Source organism: Plectrocnemia conspersa, unplaced genomic scaffold (assembly GCF_051122295.1).
Source record: "Plectrocnemia conspersa isolate PC_06_02 unplaced genomic scaffold, ASM5112229v1 ptg000001l, whole genome shotgun sequence".
Lineage (NCBI taxonomy): Eukaryota > Metazoa > Arthropoda > Insecta > Trichoptera > Polycentropodidae > Plectrocnemia > Plectrocnemia conspersa.
The window spans coordinates 16815492-16835051 of record NW_028277165.1 but is presented as its reverse complement, the minus strand read 5'-3'; the positions used below and the strand labels follow the sequence as shown (position 1 = coordinate 16835051).

Below are 19560 nucleotides of genomic sequence, written 5' to 3'. Positions count from 1 at the left end.
ATGTTTCTAATTTTAATTTCTCCAAATGTCAACTGAACATCAATATCCACAGACCAATATGCTTAACTACGCGAGCTCAAAGTACAAACTCAACATCTTTGCCATGTCTTAGTTTTTCAGCATCCTCGTGCATTGCGGTAATTTAAATAAAATAGATATAACTAGCTTTCGTACCGAGTGGTTTGTTTACGCATAAGTTTCAGATCTTACCAACGTATAGTTATTTTAGAGAAATATTTTTACCTCAAGTCAATATTATCACTAAATATTCTTGAAACGAATAGGCGTTTCGATTTCGCAACCAACTCCGTTCCATTGTACAATTTTGATAAATCCAAATTCCTTAGAAGTATGTTATGACTTCTCGAAAGATTAGTTTGTTCCGAATAAATCTTTTTTGATTCAGGGAAAAGACTCGATTGGATAACTAGTTGCTTTTTTTCGCTCAGTATCTTGGCAATTGAGGCAGATGATCATGGTGCAACTTTCATCTCCTGAATTAAAAGTATAACACGTTTTTATGCCATTAAAGTAGGCACTTAGACATATTTTTAAATTACAGTAGAAATACTCTCATACCTACTATTATTTTTAGAACATTCGCAAATTTTTAATAAGCAGATAAAAAATGCACATTGTACTGTGTTTTTTGCATGCTATATATTATAATATTTTAATCATTATAACACTACAAATCAGTTTTGAATTCCATTTCGCTGACTGACTGAAAATTGAACATAGGATTATGATTTTTTATAAATTAATAATGCATATTATATTATATCATATCACATTTATTTTTCATTTATATAATATCAGATAAATAATACAATAGTATAAATAAATTAATATAATTGAGATCATTTCGTTGCAGCTATTATAAATCAGTTTTATTCCAGTTTATTTAGGAATGGTGCTATAGATCCAACGTCCTCGCAGTCAGGAATAATCTTTCCCTTAAATTTGATACAAGCATCGGCACATAATTGTCCTTCGAACCATGGTCCATACATTTTTTTACATTGTGCACAATTCTTGATGCAAACTCCCAACAAGTCGTATCCGACTATATTACAAAAAATAATTATGTTATTAATGTAAGTACTAAGAATATATGATATATTTTTAGATTATATCTTACCAATAGCTGGGTTGGCTTCCACTTGACTGTTCCACGCAGCCAGCATCACAATTCCGAACACTAACAAGGCAATTCGTCCGTTCATCGTATTGCTTTTCTAAATCAGAAAAAGATTAAAACAATAGATATTTATTATCTGTACGAATCGAATGCGAAAAATATTGTTCGCGATACTGTGTGCCAACTGCCGCCGATCGGTTCTGGTGAACCTACTTAGGATTGGAGACTACCGACCGGAGCAAGCATACGTCGAATTCGACAGCAGCATCCGTATGAGCTCCTTTAATACTTTTCCTTTGCCGGATCTTCGCGCAGTTCTCAATCACACATACCGTGCATGCCAAACGTGTTGGCTTCGGTGTCCTTCCGGCAGGTACCTAGGAAGCAAAAACCGGCAGGCTCAGCTGATCGAGCCGAATCGCCAGTCTCGATCGTAGTAGATCATAGTAACCAGTAGAAGATAAGCATGTGAGACTAGGAATCTCATTTCTTCAATTAAGGTACTTTGTGTATGATTTAAGCAACACATTTAAGATTTTATAGAACAAAAATACGTTTTTATTTTAAATTTATAACAAAATTAATAGAGCTCAATTTTACTAATTTTTTTTATTATTTTTTTCTTATTTTACAAACCAGAGATATTATTTTAAACTAATTTAATTTAAAAACACACTTTCAAGTTCATACCATGCAAGTTTTTAAAAACATTATTTGACATTGAGCATTCCATGTAAACTTATTTAATTTAAAGTAATGTGAATTTAGCAATGGTTTTATAGATAAAGAATATGTTTGTTTACAAAATTGTTTTTCTGGTACATTCAAGGTATTATATTTTTCACCTGTAAAGCTCATTATTTAGTAATGGAAAACAAATTAAATCATTTTGTCGGAATATAGTACTGGAAAAAATAGATTTTTAAGCGAATTTTGGAAAATTGATGAGAATTATATATGAAAGAAATCATTATATTTTATTGGCATAGCCAAGCTTTTAATTTAAAAATAACCTATATTCATACAGAGCTTTGCATTATGTATATGATAAATTGTATAAGCCAAATTTATAAATTTCCATAGTAAAAGTCATGTTCTTATTTGTTTTTCAATGACTATTTTATACATCAAAACTTTTTGTAATGAATATATAAAAGTAAATATTTATTAGAATGCAATCTATAAGAAAATAAAATCACGCTTTCTTTCAAGTTTAAAGAAAAAAATAATACATAATTTATCAGCTCTCTCTCTCTCTCTCTAAGCTATTTTTTTAATAAAAATAAAATATATCTAACGATAGCTTTGATTATAAGATAGTTATCTTTCTATCTGAAAAGTCTTTTCGACTTTTTTGAAACGATAGTATTAAAAGATGTATCAGTGGTATAGCAGAGAAAATTTCCGAAAAACAGATATTTTTAGTTCTTTTCTCTATACATAAAAATAGAAACTAAATTTTGTTTAAATAAACTTTCATCTTTGAGACGCCCACCTATGCCAATAGCTAGCGACTCACTCATTCGCATGATGCATTGATGCGCCACTGATTATAAACGAATCAGGAAATGAACCGGCCATTTATGATTCTGAACGTGAGAATCGTATTTATTGCTCATATCACTCTTTTTTATTACGTGCAAGAGCTCTGGTTATTAACGACGTCGGTTTTTTAGACAAGGTTACCGCCGAAGTGCGCTGACCCGAAAGCGAAGGTCTACTATCTCCATGTCTCTTCTTTGTATGGTCATTCGATCAGATCCGGAAACAAGTTTTTCTTTTGTGCTATGTCTATTTATACACATATAAATATTATTGTATTTAAACAATTCGCGAACGTTACGACATCAGCTGTTTGGAAGCGCCTTCCGCATTTTTGAGAAGCATCCAACAATTTATAACCATCGCTGCGCAACTCGACTGCTTCTTTATTATATCACATTATGTTTTGCACTTTCCGCATACGGACGACCATAAATTATTGACATGTGCTAATAACTTTTAAAGCAGGCTGTATTTCCTGTATGGTTTTGAGTTTAGAGATGGCGTCATCTATAAAAATCAACCTAATCAATATCAAAATATATTACTCATGTATGATGACTCGGATTACCAAGCATAGTTTTTAATGCCATAAATATATATACTTATAAAACAATACGAGAAATAATAGTGTACATTAAACTTTCAGAAAGTAACACAGCATACCTGTACGAAGATATGAATATGTTCAAGATAAAATTTATATAATATCGTACATTAACATGTAAGTTTTTATCGGTTAAAAATAAAAAAAGAATCGTGTAAAATAGACCTGGGCAAATAGAGGCCCACAGGCTCAGATAAGTCCGGAATAGCTTAGTCCTTAAGGTCTGGACTGATAACCCATAAGCCACGGGTTCGAGTCCCCGCAGCAGACTGGAATTGTTATTAATAAAATGCGCTTTTATTAAAAACCGGACCCTACTCCTAATCTATTCATTGTAAATTATAATGCCGAATAGTTTATATAATTAATTATATAAACTATTTATCCTGAATATTTTTTACTTAATTTTAAAATAATTTGTTTCAACTAAACATGAGTTTTTTTGAGATATTATTTTTTGCGTTCAAATCAATTATATTTTTGTTTTCATTTTACAGATGATTTATACATGTTCAAAATTATAATATTAAGACAATCAGACTATCTGATTCGACATTTTATTAAATTTAATTGATAGCTTTTGGGGATAAAATATGTTAAATTATATAAAAATGTATAATCTTAACCAAGCGGTTAAGTTTTGTTTAGGAAAATCGATCACACCATCAGCAGTTTTTGCAATTAAGTTGCTCTTTTTGCTTGACAGTTTGCAACCCTAAAACCCAAAAAAAAATCCTATGCCTGGTCATTCGATAGAACTAGATTCCCTAATAGCATGAATTAATTTTTATGTTAATCAAAAATATATGTAGTTAGAAAATATAAGTAATAAATTTAATTAAGAAATATAGAAAAACTCACGAAAGATTTGTTTTCGTGAATGAAAGTATGTATGAAGTAATTAAATATATATACTTATATATAAAAAAAAACAACATACCTTGAAAATTGTATTATTTCGCTAAGTTCACCTAATTTTAATTTATATAAAAGAACGGTTTTTTTGTAAAAGAAAAGTATTACAAAACATTTACTACTAAGCTATTCATGAACTTGGTCGTGTTTCGCAACACATGAAGTCACCATGAACTATAAATATGCATCGTTGGTGGTCAAATTGAAACTTTTTAAATATATTTTTGTTTCCTTTTTTACTTAATTTTCTGCAAAATAAATAATCACTTTAGATACATTCTGTATAAAAATTGATTAATTATTAATTGCAAATGTCAACTACATGGTGATTGTACGATATAAATAATCATGTCATGTTCATCCAAAGAAGTTTCCTTTTATACTTTTTCCTACTTCCTGTAGGAAAATTCAAACTTCCTACTTCCTACCTAATTATTCAGATTATTCTATGACCTAAAAACTTAGTCAAACAGGAAAATTCTGATTTAAACTTGCTTGGTTACGATCCTTCAGTAATAAATTAATACTAAAATATTGAATTAAAAAATCGATTCTCTATTTCCAACTATAATTATTTGCTATACTTAGTTTTAAATTAACTAAACTTTTAATGAAACGCTAAATATAAAAATACATAAAATACCTTTTCAAACAAATTAGCAACTAGCTTAACAGAAAATAATAATAAATGTACTAAACAAGAAAAATAGTTAATAAAACACTATGATTACTTCGACAAATTCGTTGGTTAGACAATTTATTTGATTTTTCAATATTGGTTTTTAATTCAATAAAAATACAATAAATAATTTAATTATTTTAATTATTTATTATTATTTTAGTTACATAAGTTTGGTTATAACAATCTATTGTACGATGTAATTCTATTGCAATGTTTTATATTTAATTTATCAGGGTTCTTTTTAAAGTCTCGGTATGATATTGAGTTGCAGAGATAACATTGAGCTTTTGCATTGTACAATTAATGCAACATAAATCTCACATATTATAAAATGGTATATAAATAAATTGAATCTAAGTTTATGTAAATCTTTGGTGCTTTTAAAACGATAAAAACATAATGTTATACATTCACATAGAAGTTATCTTACCTATTTTTTTCTGCTCCAAGATGTGTGAATCCCAATAGATGTGACTTGAGAATGTCTTACTACCCTCAGGGCAAGTATTTATATTGAGAACCCATTCCTATTAAACGGAAATGGACAGCTTCTTTCTTAATTCAATTTGGTACAAGATAAAACCAACTCTGCATGAATTCTTTCCGTATAACGAACCACTGATAGAAATGGAAATTGCATTAGCACCAAAGTGTCTCATCTATATGTATAATTATATAAAATATTATTTATCTATTTATATAACTTCTATATTTTTAGCTATGTTGTAAATAAAATTGAACATAATTAATAGGTTAATACTTTACATTATTTAATGTATTAAAAGTACAAAATTTATTATATAAAAAAATATTATGTACATATAATAAATTTATTCTGAAGAACTAGTTTCACCGTTTTGTATCTTAAGTTGTGCTTCCAACTTTACAAACTTTTCTTCATAACGACGCTTTAATTCCTGTAACGTATAAATATATAATTAAGTATAAGTGAAATAAAAAACTTAAAATAAATTCAATTATACAAACCTTGAACAAGATCAACTGCTTCTCATATTCCATTTTCAGTTCAGCATTTAACATTGTGCCACTGTCAATCTTTTTAATCATCAAGTTGTGTCTTTCTTTCTCAGCTTGCAACTTCATATCCATTACTTGTAATCGATCCTGTAAATAGTGTTTATTAAAAATGTATGCAATATATCTTGATCTTAACATAAACAAAGAATAATGGATGTATTACCATATTTTCTTCAACAACCATTATAAGTTGTTAAAAGTATATGTTAATATAATAGATTATTTAGTCACCTGTAAGTGAGTAACCTCCATATTACGTATCTCCAACAAATTCTTAGTAATACTAACAACTTCTTTCAACGATGAGACTTGTGTCGTCAACGCTTCAATCTGCAACTCTTGGTTTTTGATCATTTTTGTCTTATCAAATATCATACCTTTCGCCTTAGTCAAAAGCTAAAATATATACAATGATATTCATGATTTATATATAATAAAATATAAAAGTAAATTTATTTAAAATTATACATCTTCGTGCTGCTTTTTAATCTTTAATACCATATCCTTATTTTTGGCATTCGGCTTCTTCATCACGGCGCTCACTTCTGTTTGTAAGTTCACTACTTGAGCTTTTAGGATTTCGTTCTCTTCACATTTTACCTAAAACCATCCAGTCATATTATATAATATAAAGATGTTGCACATCAAAATAATATAATATATGTACCTTCAATTGTATCTGTAATCCTTTCATTGTGGTTTCATCTGATTGTTTTTCTAATGATGATATTTTCTTTAAAAGATCACTTTCTCTCATTTTCCAATCGTCCTTTGAAATATATGTATTATTTAGTAATAAAAAAATACTACATCTCAGTAAATTTGTTGCATACCTGCGTCATATTAGATGTAGAGCAACTGTCGGTAGATGAAGAAACTTGTTGATCGTTAGAATCTTTAGATTCATCCTAAAATAACTCTTAATATTTAGTCTCGTCAATGATCTCATTAATAAAAATATTTTATTACCTTGTTACAGTCACTCAATTCTAGATTTGGTTGTTCAACTTCAGATTTGTTATCGTCAACAAGTAACGGCTCAACAACGGGTTCCGGTACAACGCTCTCTTTTACAATTTCCATGCTGCTAGTTGTATCTGCGACAATTTCGTGCTCTCTTTCTACATTTTTGGTATCTTTTACATCACAACTTTGAATAACGGTGTTTATATTGGTGTTTTCCTGTATATTGCATAGTAGTTGTTGTTCCAAAATCTTATTTGCATCTTCAGCACTCGTCTGATTAGCATCAGCCATTGTAAAGAGTGGATTTATTTATAATTTTCTGTGAAGTTAAAACCATATTATGTTGTAAACAGTAGTTTGATGATGTTGTACAAAAAAGTTAACCTAAAACTAAAATTGAGTTGAAAAGCTATGGAACACAACTGTTTACTCACCTATACCAGAAGAACTATGTTGCTTCTGAACAGAGTCATGTGGTGTGGAGTAAAAATAGTCATTTCTGTTCTTCAAAGCAGATGACTAAATTTAGATTCGACGTTCGTCATGATTTTACGCGTTCAAGTTTATTTTTTACATAGATTACGGGAATATGAGATGAAATAATTATATTATATTAATAAATTAATATATTGAAAGTGCATAGAGGATTTTGTATTGGGATACAGTAATATGAGTAAAAATATTCAAAAGTTTATTATATTTAAAAAAAAAATATATATAATAGTAATAATAAAACAGATAAAAATAAATATTATAAACATAAATTGCAAAAATATTACCAACTAAAATATTGCAAAAAAAATAGTTAATTTTTCTAATTTAAAGAAAAAAATAAATTAAATTAAAATCCTTAAGAGATAATATTTAGTAACGATTTTTGTAAGTATATTTAAAAAGAAAGAATCATTTATATTTTAATTATTATAGGGGGGGGGGAATAATTTAATATTATTATAGCATTTTTTTTTACATATTCTCCATTAAAAAAATACAATGCTATACAGCTAATATTCAATTAAATATGACGTAGACTGCAGTGGGGAAATTACTAAACCTAATTATTTACATGAAAAAGCTTGTATGACTTCGTAAATAAGTAAAAGTAAGGACTCCCAGAATTTATGATTATCAAATTACTTTTTTTATAAAAAAATATATTTAAAACAAACATTCGAAATTCATAAATTTTTGAAATATGTTTTGGAAATGTAATGTATCTATATAAATTAAAAGTGAAATAAAACATTTATATTGTATGGTGCCTATTTATATATATATATATATATATATATATATATATATATATATATATATATATGTATGTGTTTATTCAGGTTTTATATGGCCAAAACTTGGCGGCACTTTGGTAACACTAGCATAACTAACCTTCACTTGTCGACACTGACTCACTTGTATAAACATGTATAGTCTGTCCAAGGTGTTAACGACCATCGTCGTTGTATTGTAAATAAGGGTGCGTGTACGCATTCATGCACACATCTACAGTTTTCCACGAATTTTTTTACACCGATATGAGAACGTTACCAATACTAAATCAGGGATGTTTTTAAAGTAGGGTGACCATGCGCTGGAAATTGCATTAAAAACTATAATGTTTCGCGCTCAAACACGTTCGCGATGTTATTGTTCTTTGTTTACATATATTATTAAATATTTACATTCTGTTCCGTACAACCCATAAATTATGTTTTAGATGTCTCTGCGCTTATACCCGCACCCGATGGTTAACCGTATTTTTTGTAAAAATTTGTCCCTTAAGTGATTTTATGACGGGTCATAAAATCGGGCCATTTTCGCTCGCCTTTATTATTTTGCGCCAAAGTTGCCGCCATCGGTATACGTCTTAAATAATATTTTGGTGAGTGCTGTCATGTTTTTGAGTTAAATATGTATACAAATAAGCAAAATAAGTAAGCAAGTGTTATTTTACATTTTCCTCAACAAATAAAATTAAAAAAGTAAAAATTAATTGCACTTGTAATTTCACATGGTCACCCTATTAAATTCTCTTACCAGTACTATGACGATGGTCGTTCATATCTTGGACGGGCTGTAATTTAAAATCGTTCAATAAAGTGCTACTGCAGCGGCTCAATATGTGTCTATCTGCTACCAGTCAAAATAGTGAATATAACAGAAAAATACTATTTTAATTTTTGTTCAGTGTTATTTTTTGCTATAGATACAAAAAAATCGCAGATAGGTTTGATAAATTAAAAATTATTTAAGAGCTTATTGTTTTAAGTAATAAGGCATTATTTGAACTATATGAGAGGTATAATTCTATCATTGTTGTAGTTTTTTTTACTATTTTGCTATTTTTTTTAATATTTAATATTATTGATAAAAATATATTTAATATCGGTAAATATAATTTTAATGCGTTTTAACTGCTTTTGTATATAACTTATATTGCTGAATTACAATAAAATAAAATTTTTCTATAAATAAAATTCCTTTACACAAATTACACTAAAATAATCTAGCCAAGGAAACAATAACAACTAATTAATCAAGCAAGGAAATGGCTAAACAAACAGTGGTGTAGTAGAGCTGAAACGCACCGAAACATCGTGCCGTTATTTTTTACTATGGTCAGTTTGAGGGCTAAGTTGTACTGGCGGTCACCCGGAGCGTCAACCCCAAAAGGGCCGTTAATTACTACAAATGAGGGCGCTATTTATTCTGAATGAGGGACCTATTTTACTATATTTAGCACGGTATCAAGAACTTCTAAAAACAAATTCGGATTTTAAGCAATATTTTCGAAATGCCTTTTTTTATACCAAATGCAACATTTTTTCCTTCTAAAACGAAAACCTCGAAATGGTTTTGCCCCTTTTTACACCTAGTGGCAATTAGTACTCCGTAAACCTTCTCGAACAAAATTCCGAGATGACCGTGAACCCGGGACGCTGAACATTATTGGGCCTAAGGTAATTAACATTATTGGTAACTAAGTTAGAAGATCTGATAAAATGTTGTTGGGGTTAATTGAATAGTAATCGACAGCACACTGTACAACTCAACTACAACGCAAAAATAATATAACTAGAATATTCGTCTCTGGGTTCACATAAACTGAAATTACACTGATTACCTAAAAAGGGAATAGCGTTCCTGTATTTATATTTTGATTAGTCATTTAGGCTTCTTAAAATATAATTTTATAAAGTATTATTTTCCCGTAAAGTTGGGGAAAATATAAGGTTATAAGCAAAATTTTGTAATTGAATTGAAAACTTAAAAGAAAACATTTATATACAGAAAATATACTATAAAAACTTTATTTGCAACACATACCTAAAATTTGAATACGTATTAAGTATAAAAAATTCCGCTTATTAATTAAAATTAATAAACAGTTTATAGTTATTTTTTTAAGTTGTAATAAAATATTTGTAATAAAAACATGAATAAATTAGGTACATAAAAAATATTTTCACGTGGGCGCAAAACAATGGCTACTAAAACGCGCGTTAAGACCACTTTTAAGAATCAAATAGCCAGAGGGGCCCATTTTTGAGGTTCGGCGGATATACAGTGAGTTATTTTTAATTTTGTGTATATTTATATCTATATTTGAAACAATTATGTGTTATATAACGTATTTAATTTATTAGCAATAATATAATGAAAAATGTAACTGACATTTCGCAAATGACGTTTCTAATCAACGTTCATTGCCATGATTGATAAAATAGTATGGTTTTATCTGTGAACTGACTATTTAGAATGTGTTAAATGATATAAAATATAATTGATCGCTATTAAATATGATTTAATACAATTATAATATAATATTTCATCATTACTATAAAATGTTACTATTTCTATATATCTTCGGCATAGAAGAAGATTGTCACAACATAAAATTAATAGATTTTAATTAATAAAACAACCGCATATTGACTCGGGTAAATAATCGGAACAAGCAACTGTTGGAATTGGACATTTATTATTTGATTTTCACCCTTAAAATATAATTTTTTAGCAAAAAACATTGCTATTTTGCCATTCCAGAAACATTGTCGATTGTTCTCTCAGTTTTTATTATTATCATCTAATAATGTCGCATGCAAAAGCCAATTTCATTTCCTTATCTGTGTCCTTCATGCCAAAAGTATACAAGTAACTTTATACTACAAAAACATTCATTTTTAACGGGTAACTATGCAGTTTTATTCTTCTCTCCATGCTTGAAATCTTTTTTCTTTAAGATTAATTATCTTTTTATATCCACTTGTATCAACTTATACAACAGTACAAGATAAGGATAACACAGACTATCACAAATGCTATAAAATTATTTATTTATGAACTTGCAATTCTGCAATATTTTTCACTTTTTGAATTTACTTTCACGCTCTCTTTCCAAACTGATAATATTATTTTCTAGTTATAAAATATGGATGAATATACGCGCGAACCATGCCCGTGGAGAATCCTCGACGATTGTGGTGGCGCTTTCCTGATGGGCGCTATCGGAGGTGGAATATTTCACTCCATCAAAGGATTCAGAAACGCACCCTCTGGCTTTAACAAAAGATTGGTAAGTTACTTGATCAACGAATCTTTTCTTTACGATATTGACTAATGTTTTTCTTTAGATTGGCAGTTTAACGGCAGTCAAGCATAAGTCACCCATAATAGCCGGAAATTTCGGAGTCTGGGGCGGTATGTTCTCCACTATTGACTGCACACTAGTACATATAAGAAAAAAAGAAGATCCTTGGAATTCCATAATGAGTGGTGCTTTAACTGGTGGAATATTAGCAGCTCGAAATGGTAATTATAAATAATGTAATATATACATTTTATCATCATTCAAGTCAGTGAAAATTTATACATGTATAAACGAGGGAGGGTCAAATGAAAACCTTTAATGTTTTCTTTTGTAAATTATGTGTGTCAAAAAATATGCAAAAGTTTTTCAGCTCTTACAAGATGCATAGATACATATATTTAGAAAAAAGGCCTCTTTGAGAAGGTCGCTTGTTAAAGAGACAGACGTGCATCACCATACTTTACTTTCATTTGTTTATAAATGTCAACAGGTTCCACCCCTTCGCTACTCAAAAAACAAACGATACGATAGTGCGTTGCTCCTCAAGTGCGGCATCCATTTTAAGCTATTGTAGTGCCTTAATGTTGCACGCTTGATTTGTATTGCCACCTGTAGGCCACTTCATACCGTGTCTTCTATACCTTCTAGACAGTCTGGTTTATTAGCCTCAGTCTGCATAGTGTACTGAAGTGTAAGCCTGTCTATGTAGGTAAGGGCCATAATTGCTCATGTGACTACTTATCGAGAGCTAGCTATCCAACTCCATAAACCTTTTGCTGGTAATTGACAGAAATTTTCAGAAATCACAAACATATGTGCATCTATTACATTTATATGAGAGTGAGTGAGATGGATCACATATTGAATAGTCTATAATCTGCTGACCCTTGACAGTGTCATTGTTTACTATTCATGTGATTCTTTTAGGTGTTCCCGCGATGGCCGGCAGTGCAATTGTCGGCGGTGTCCTACTCGCCCTTATCGAAGGCATTGGAATTATGTTTTCGAGAATCACAGCCGAACAGTTCAAGCCTCAAGCACCGATATTTGAAGATCCGTCAGCGCTGGGTGCACCGGGAATGGCGTCACATAATAATTGAACTTAATATACTAAGGTAGATCCTATGTAAGCGAACTCGACGCGAAAAAAGCGGCAGTGACTGTTTTTTACCCGGTGTCGAGTTCGCTTACGTAGGAGGCTACGTAATACTAGTTCAAATTGTTACAATCTTTATGAAATTGTGATCTAAGTGTGAGTTATTAAATTTATTTGACAGCGCTTTTATTTTTAAGTTACATGATGTCTAAACTTTCTTATTTTAGATGAGAAATTCCAAATAAATGTAAATTAGTTAAATATTAAAACTTAATTATGAATTTCATATATTTTTATTAAAATTCCATTGAGGCTTTAAAAAATTATCCTATGATTACTTCTGGTTATCCCTTTGAATTCCAATGTTAGATGTCGAAAAATTATTTAAAATACAATTTTACTGTTTTCTGCAATAATTATCACAAATAGATTACCGTTATAAGCAACAGAATCTGACTGTCTTTGCTTTCTATAAGGATTATTTTTATGATTAATAAACTACTGGTATGCAAAAATTGACTGTAGGTCTCACTTTAAAGTATAGAAAAAATGCAATTTCTAATAAATTTCTTCTGCATCTAATGAATGGCCTGATTCTGAATTGGCCATAATTTCATCAACATAAAAACTGAAACTGTTTTAAATTTGATTGTATAAAAATTGAAAAGTGACTGCTTTGGAAACAAAAAATTAGGAACGAATCCCAATACCTTATAATAAAAATGTGACAACAATGTATACATGCTATTTGCCTTTGCTATAATTTAAAAAAAACGAAGTGTTTGAGTATTTTTCCGACGACAAATGGACGTAGATGAACAATATCCCATCATGGCAGTGCAAAAAATGTTTCATTCTTGTCTCCCAATTTTAACCAATATGCATCTCCCGCACAAAGTGTTAAGAACATCTGATTTTTTCATAGTTATGATTGAATATAATTTTGTTAGACGATTCAACGAATTTACTGAAATAAAAGGCAGAGGTGCTTTTAAAAAAAAATATTTTTATTTAGTTATATTTCAAACTGATTATATCGGCGTATAGAAAACATAAATAATAAATATGTCAAGATGCTGGGATTTGATTTGATATTCTCATTAATTATAAGCACAATAGACCCAGGGCCTGGCACCAACGAGCACCCTACACAAAAATAAAGCGCGAGGCCCACCCTTCAAAAAAAAGGGAATGTAACCAATACAAAAATTATTCAATATTTCAAATATGGTACTTGTTAATTATATCAGCGCCACACTCAGAAAACAATTGTTATAAACATTTTTTTGCCTAATGTTTGCGGAAGTGGCCAGCAACATTTGCTATATATATACGTTTTAAAATTTAAAACTTAGTTTTGTATCGCCCTGCGCATGTTTATTCCAAACATCATTTAAAAATCGCAATTAACCATTTATCAGTGATAAATAGTTAATTGCGCGTATTATTTTCCCAAACCGACGTTTGGGAAAATAATACTCGCACGGCGATAGAAAACTTGGAATTGTTAAACGTATTAATATATTAAACCATCACTTTCGCAGGCGTTAAAGCCAAAAGCCAGAGATGTTCATAACAATTCGGTTTCTAAGCGGGGCGCCGATATAATTAACAAGTGCCTAAAATACACCAATTTAGTATTGTAATTTTAATATAGGCAGTTCGACATTTTCATTCTTCAAAATCACAAGTAAATTAATTGCATATACATCATGCAAAGTAACTAGACTACACTAACTGCAAAAAAAATCTTTTGCAATTTCCAATATCAAAGTAATACATTTTAGAACTATATATTATATAGCGACTGAGGATCTTTTCATTATTGAATTTTAGTAAATTTATTCCTCGATAAAATATTGCTAACTTAAAAAAGGGGCTCGACATAAAATGTATGTTGAAATGCAAAACATGAAACATGGATTGTCAGGAAAAACACAGGATCAAACATCTGCGTTTTAATGGGCTATAGTTTTCTCGTGTATTTCCTTGATTTTTTGCGACAAAGACGAACGTTAAAGAATGATTTATAGAAACGATACATTCAAGTTGTTCTGGTCAGTTTTTTTTACACAAAAGGTTCCAAGGGCTCGGCAAATTTGACGATGAAATTTTGGTGGAGCGCGAGGCGGGCTTTATCCAGGCATACGTATTTTACAAAGATCCACAATGTTAGTCGAATTAACCAATCCCAAAATTCGCACAATTTTGATATCATCCTGTTTTTTAGGAGAATAAAATATAGTTTTATGAATTGTAATTTCACATTTTGTGATAAAAATAACATTAGTGTCTGTTTTTATTAAATTTTTACTTTGAGCACAGAGCCCCATTTATTAATTAAATTTATACATATGTATTTTATAGACTGATTAAAGTTCATTGTATGTGTTCACCACATAACGCATTGGGCTAGTAGTCATCTTTTCACAGCAGAAGATTTACAATAAATATGGATCTTAAGGGAATTAATCCTCGTATAATAATTTAGTGTTATGAAAGATTCGTTTACAATAGATATTTATATATAAGAAAGAACATTTATAGAGATTTATTATAATCAAATATTAATAACAACAAATTAATATAATACTTTATTTTTATTATTACATTATTAATTGATAAGTATTGTTTTATGCAGATTTCTTACAAATATTTAATACCGTTCACCTATCGTGAAAATAGTGTTTTATTAAAATATTACATTTTTGTGGTGCAAAAATATAACTAACCAAAATATTATTTTGTGTACAAATATAACAATATATTTCCTATGTTAAAAAATGATACTTTACAAAAATAAGTCCAGTACTTGTAATATAACTTAATTATTATTTGTTACATATTATAGTTAGGTGGGTTTTCGTAAAAATATCTTATAATCAACCATTGCTTCTAAAATACTATTCGTGACTTATCGTACGTATAAAATTGACTACATGACAGCTCTCAATTTGTTTGTCCGCCAACATTCTCCGCTTCTGCCATGTGTCTCAGTTCTTTGATGACCGACGCTAGAGCCACAGAATCGACGCCGAGTTCGCACAGCCGAACGCACAACGTCAAAGTTTCGGCGTCCAAGCCAGTCTGAAGAAGTTTGGCTATTTGCATTATAGTGTGAAACGTGTCTCTTGCTTGTGACAGTTGTGTGACCCTCTCGGTAGACATGTCTGAAACGGTCATTAAAAAATCAACAAAAAAATACCAATTATATTGGTAGGTATATAAATATATATAAAGGCAATCATACTCATTTGGTGTATGATGAACTTAAGATTTAAGCAAAAATCGACAATAAAGCAAGACAACTGCCATTACGACAGTTAACGAAACTTCGCGGCGGCCATGTGTTTATTTTTAATAATAGGTCTTAAAATAAAATATTTCGTCCAGCTGATTTGTATATAAGAAACAATTAATTAATAAGTTTTGATTTCGACACCATAAATTCGTTTCTATCATAAATCTTATTTCAGAAAAAAATAGAGTTACGCTAATTGGCTGGTGCACCGACGAATAATACAATGAAAGCATATGAAATATTATTGTATTTAAGTGGTATCATCGATCAATGCTTAAGGCAAAAAATATATTAATTATTGAACCTTAAATAAACAAATAAGTAAAAAGGTTAAAAATGAATTGCGTAATTTAAAAATGGTAAAAATAAATCGTTCGAGTATAACTATTTGCGGTAAAAATAATAAAAATTATATGTGTGTAAATAACCTTTTTTATATGTAGTTGATAACGGTCTTTTTAACGCGTGTAATCCATTTTTCACATCCTTTGGTTTTTCTAAGGTGATTTTTTTACAATTATATTAAGAAATAAATAAATTAACGGCTGCTTTTCGCAATATATTTAAGTCTTGCTACCTGAGAATGATAATCATATATATGATCAATGGTCTACAAACACATAAAAAAATACATATTTATATATTTAGATATAAAAATATATACACGGCCCCTATGACATCCTTTGTTCTCAGCGTTAATAAATTTTAATTTAAAAAGATGCATTTTATAAACTTATAGCACAGTTGTTTTTTTAGTAAAGTTAAATCTTTATTAAATAAAATCAATTATGAAATAACATTATTTTTAAAATTATCCCAAATTATAAATTAAATTCAAAAATCTTAATAAATGAATAAATAATTAGCATTAAAAATTTGCATTTTTAGGTCTTCCCTTGAATTGGTCAATTTAATATAAAATGTTAAAAAGCAAATATAAATTACTATTATATTTTTTACTTTATTTGTGCGTTTTTTTATATAGTATATTGTTTTTTAGTATAATGCATATACGTTTATAATAGCGTTAAGACCAAATAAGATCTGTCAAAACATAAACACGTGTTAACAATGGCCGGTTTTTGTCCGTTATGCGGTTCTATTCTTCCACTGCCAGATAATAGACTTAAAGAGATACATTGCTATACTTGTACTACAGGATATACTCCCGAAGGTGGGTATAATAACTTTTGTATTCAATTAGATGTTAATTATATATTAATAATATATTACACCGTTTCAGTATATGGGAGTATGAGAACAAAGTTTACAATTTTATTTAATAATATCGACCCTAATAAAACCAAAGACGGTTCAGATGACAAGGAAGCGAGCGGTCCAGTGATAAAACGTAAATGTCCCATGTGCGACAATACGAAGATGTCTTATGCCACTCTTCAATTGCGCTCAGCTGATGAAGGACAGACAGTTTTTTATACTTGTACCAAATGCAAGTAAGTATTTTTATGAGGAAAGTATTAAATTAAACTTACACAATGACTTACTAATGATTTTGTTTTGTTTTGTTTTAGATATAAAGAAAGTGAGAATTCATAAGCAATGTTTGAAACATAATTTGTTATAAAAATTTGCATATAAATACTAATTGTGATTCAGTAAAAATGTTTTTGGGTGTTATAGTTTATGACCTTTTAATTTAACGCTTCTTTTTTTTGTATTATACTGATGGAAGCTACAAATGTTTGGCATTATAAGTATGGATATAAAACCAGGGCCAGCCTGAGAATGTTCAGCGCCCTGGACTCTAAAAAGAACAAATGTCATTTGGGAAATATTTCTTAAGAGATAAAAAAAGGTCATTATGGAAATTTTGGTTCAAAATCCATCTCGTATATTTTTCTCTGAGGACTGATTGCTGTGAAAGCTAAAAAGAGATCACAGAAAATATTGTTTAAGAACCATCTCGGGGTTTTTGTTAAAGGAGAATAAATTGCTGCAGGAGCTATACGAAAATGTCATTTAAAAAAAAATTTCAAGCACCATCTCTGAAATTTATTTCTTGGAATCGAGGAGGTATCGATACCGTGTTAAATAGAATTAAATTGTGACCGCTCATATAGACATATGAAATAAAGATACACATTTACAAACCAATTAATTTTAAAATCGTTTGCAAAGAAATCTTTAAAAAGTACAACAAATAAATGCCAATTGAGGAGTTGATTCTTACCGTTGAATAGTATCCCATGCTTAAAAAGCAGAAGCTCCTGACAGAGTCACAAGTGTTTTATGAAAGAAAAGAAATGCACAACTTTCAGGATCTATCTTTATCAAAATTTATTTCATCAAACAATTTATGAAATGTTCTTGAAGAAATATCAAACTACTTAGAAATTATAATTACAGTTCCAGTGACTACTGCAAAGCTTGAATGGTGTTTTCTATCAATAAAAATAATAAAAACTATTAATAATACAATGAATCAAGAGGCATTTTGTTACAAATAAGCGGCTGAAATAAATTAACGAAGTTTAAAATATATTTACCCAATAAATATCTTTCTTACACTAACACGTTAAATTCTTAAATCAAGTTTCAAATTATAGAAAAATTATATGTTTTAATAAGTATACATAAATGTATGAGCAGTGGCGGCTGTTGACAATAGAAACAGGTGGGGCTAGGGGTGAAAAAATATAACTACCTCTTTTACGCAATAATTTAAATTAAATATAATAGATATAAAAAAATGTTTTAGACCACTAAAACACTGCCCGAGATAGATTTAAACTCATTATTTATTCATTATAATTGATTTTATTCTTCCCATTATTACAAATTTATTTCAATACTTGCCTATATACAATATTTTTGGTCTATTGTCTTTACATATTGCAGTAGTAATATGTAGTTAGCACGACGCTGTTTAGCTTAAATTTCAACTTACAAGTTGAAAATAGCATAGTTAATGATATGTGCAAATGTCACGTCGCAACTGTTTACCGTTTCCGTTTAGGAATTCTTGCGATAGATAGATAAACAGACGTATGTATTATCTGTTTTATGGTATATATTCTGCTCTTCTTTGTTTCGTATGAAAAAAATGTTGAATTTTTTGTCAGGACCCGTAACCGTCCTTTGCGAGTCTGTCCAGGGCTGCCACTCGAAAGAATCCGTCTCGTCAGTGCTACCAGAGCGCCGCCAAGTCTTGACCATAATGAAATCTAAATGAATATAAATTAATCGGCCCCCTACAAGATGTGTTGTAAAGTACATCGACATGTTTTAAAATTGAATAAACAAGTAATTTCCACAGCAGTCCTCCTATGAACACTAATGAAAACCAGAAACCTTTCAACTGGTTGAAAATTGTAAGTTGCGCAAAATAATTACGAACGAATATCGGTTGTTTCGTCTGTTTGTTGAAGGCAATATTCCGGTGCTTTTATTTATTGTATGTATAAAAAAGACAAACATAAACTTATACCTGAAATGCATTAGTACATACATCGTGAAAGACTAATTAATTCGGATTCGTCGTCTTAGGTCAGCTATAGTTTTTTTCAGATATATTCTTGGGATGATTTTTCCAGTCGGGCCCCTCAAGGAGAACGGGCGCCTCAGGAATTCGTGTCTGCCCCCTCTACAGGTCTGATTACAAGCAGGCTACATGGACAAGAAGGACCCATTTATGAAGAGCTCTATTTCTGGACATAATTTGCT

At 29.7% G+C, this 19560-nt stretch overlaps 5 protein-coding genes across 6 annotated transcripts; 2 read left to right on the top strand and 3 right to left on the bottom strand.

Annotated features, from left to right (window-relative positions):
- Positions 1 to 795: 795 nt before the first annotated feature.
- Eh (Eclosion hormone) lies at positions 796 to 1454 on the bottom strand. Of its 2 annotated transcripts, none has more exons than XM_088193231.1 (3): positions 1355 to 1454; positions 1142 to 1238; positions 796 to 1066 (listed from the first exon to the last, which is right to left on the bottom strand). In XM_088193231.1, the coding sequence occupies exons 2-3, from the start codon at positions 1224 to 1226 to the stop codon at positions 891 to 893; spliced, it is 261 nt and encodes an 86-aa protein (XP_088049357.1). In that variant the 5' UTR covers positions 1227 to 1238; positions 1355 to 1454; the 3' UTR covers positions 796 to 890. The 2 variants fall into 2 exon arrangements, with proteins under 2 accessions (XP_088049357.1, XP_088049365.1); XM_088193239.1 differs by having other exon boundaries at positions 1316 to 1389.
- A 4178-nt stretch (positions 1455 to 5632) lies between these two features.
- LOC148239010 (uncharacterized) lies at positions 5633 to 7471 on the bottom strand. Its single transcript, XM_088193218.1, has 8 exons — positions 7326 to 7471; positions 6895 to 7210; positions 6759 to 6833; positions 6593 to 6694; positions 6394 to 6525; positions 6157 to 6321; positions 5875 to 6012; positions 5633 to 5804 (listed from the first exon to the last, which is right to left on the bottom strand). Exons 2-8 carry the CDS (start codon positions 7180 to 7182, stop codon positions 5718 to 5720), a joined length of 987 nt encoding a protein of 328 aa, XP_088049344.1. The 5' UTR covers positions 7183 to 7210; positions 7326 to 7471; the 3' UTR covers positions 5633 to 5717.
- A 2868-nt stretch (positions 7472 to 10339) lies between these two features.
- Tim17b (Translocase of the inner mitochondrial membrane 17b) lies at positions 10340 to 12856 on the top strand. The gene is made up of 4 exons (XM_088193195.1): positions 10340 to 10455; positions 11312 to 11464; positions 11523 to 11700; positions 12407 to 12856. Exons 2-4 carry the CDS (start codon positions 11321 to 11323, stop codon positions 12577 to 12579), a joined length of 495 nt encoding a protein of 164 aa, XP_088049321.1. The 5' UTR covers positions 10340 to 10455; positions 11312 to 11320; the 3' UTR covers positions 12580 to 12856.
- A 2300-nt stretch (positions 12857 to 15156) lies between these two features.
- Mzt1 (Mitotic spindle organizing protein 1) lies at positions 15157 to 15937 on the bottom strand. Its single transcript, XM_088193206.1, has 2 exons — positions 15826 to 15937; positions 15157 to 15745 (listed from the first exon to the last, which is right to left on the bottom strand). The coding sequence occupies exons 1-2, from the start codon at positions 15827 to 15829 to the stop codon at positions 15525 to 15527; spliced, it is 225 nt and encodes a 74-aa protein (XP_088049332.1). The 5' UTR covers positions 15830 to 15937; the 3' UTR covers positions 15157 to 15524.
- A 968-nt stretch (positions 15938 to 16905) lies between these two features.
- Polr1H (RNA polymerase I subunit RpI12) lies at positions 16906 to 17514 on the top strand. Its single transcript, XM_088201851.1, has 3 exons — positions 16906 to 17050; positions 17120 to 17330; positions 17409 to 17514. Exons 1-3 carry the CDS (start codon positions 16948 to 16950, stop codon positions 17431 to 17433), a joined length of 339 nt encoding a protein of 112 aa, XP_088057977.1. The 5' UTR covers positions 16906 to 16947; the 3' UTR covers positions 17434 to 17514.
- The last annotated feature ends 2046 nt before the right edge of the window (positions 17515 to 19560 follow it).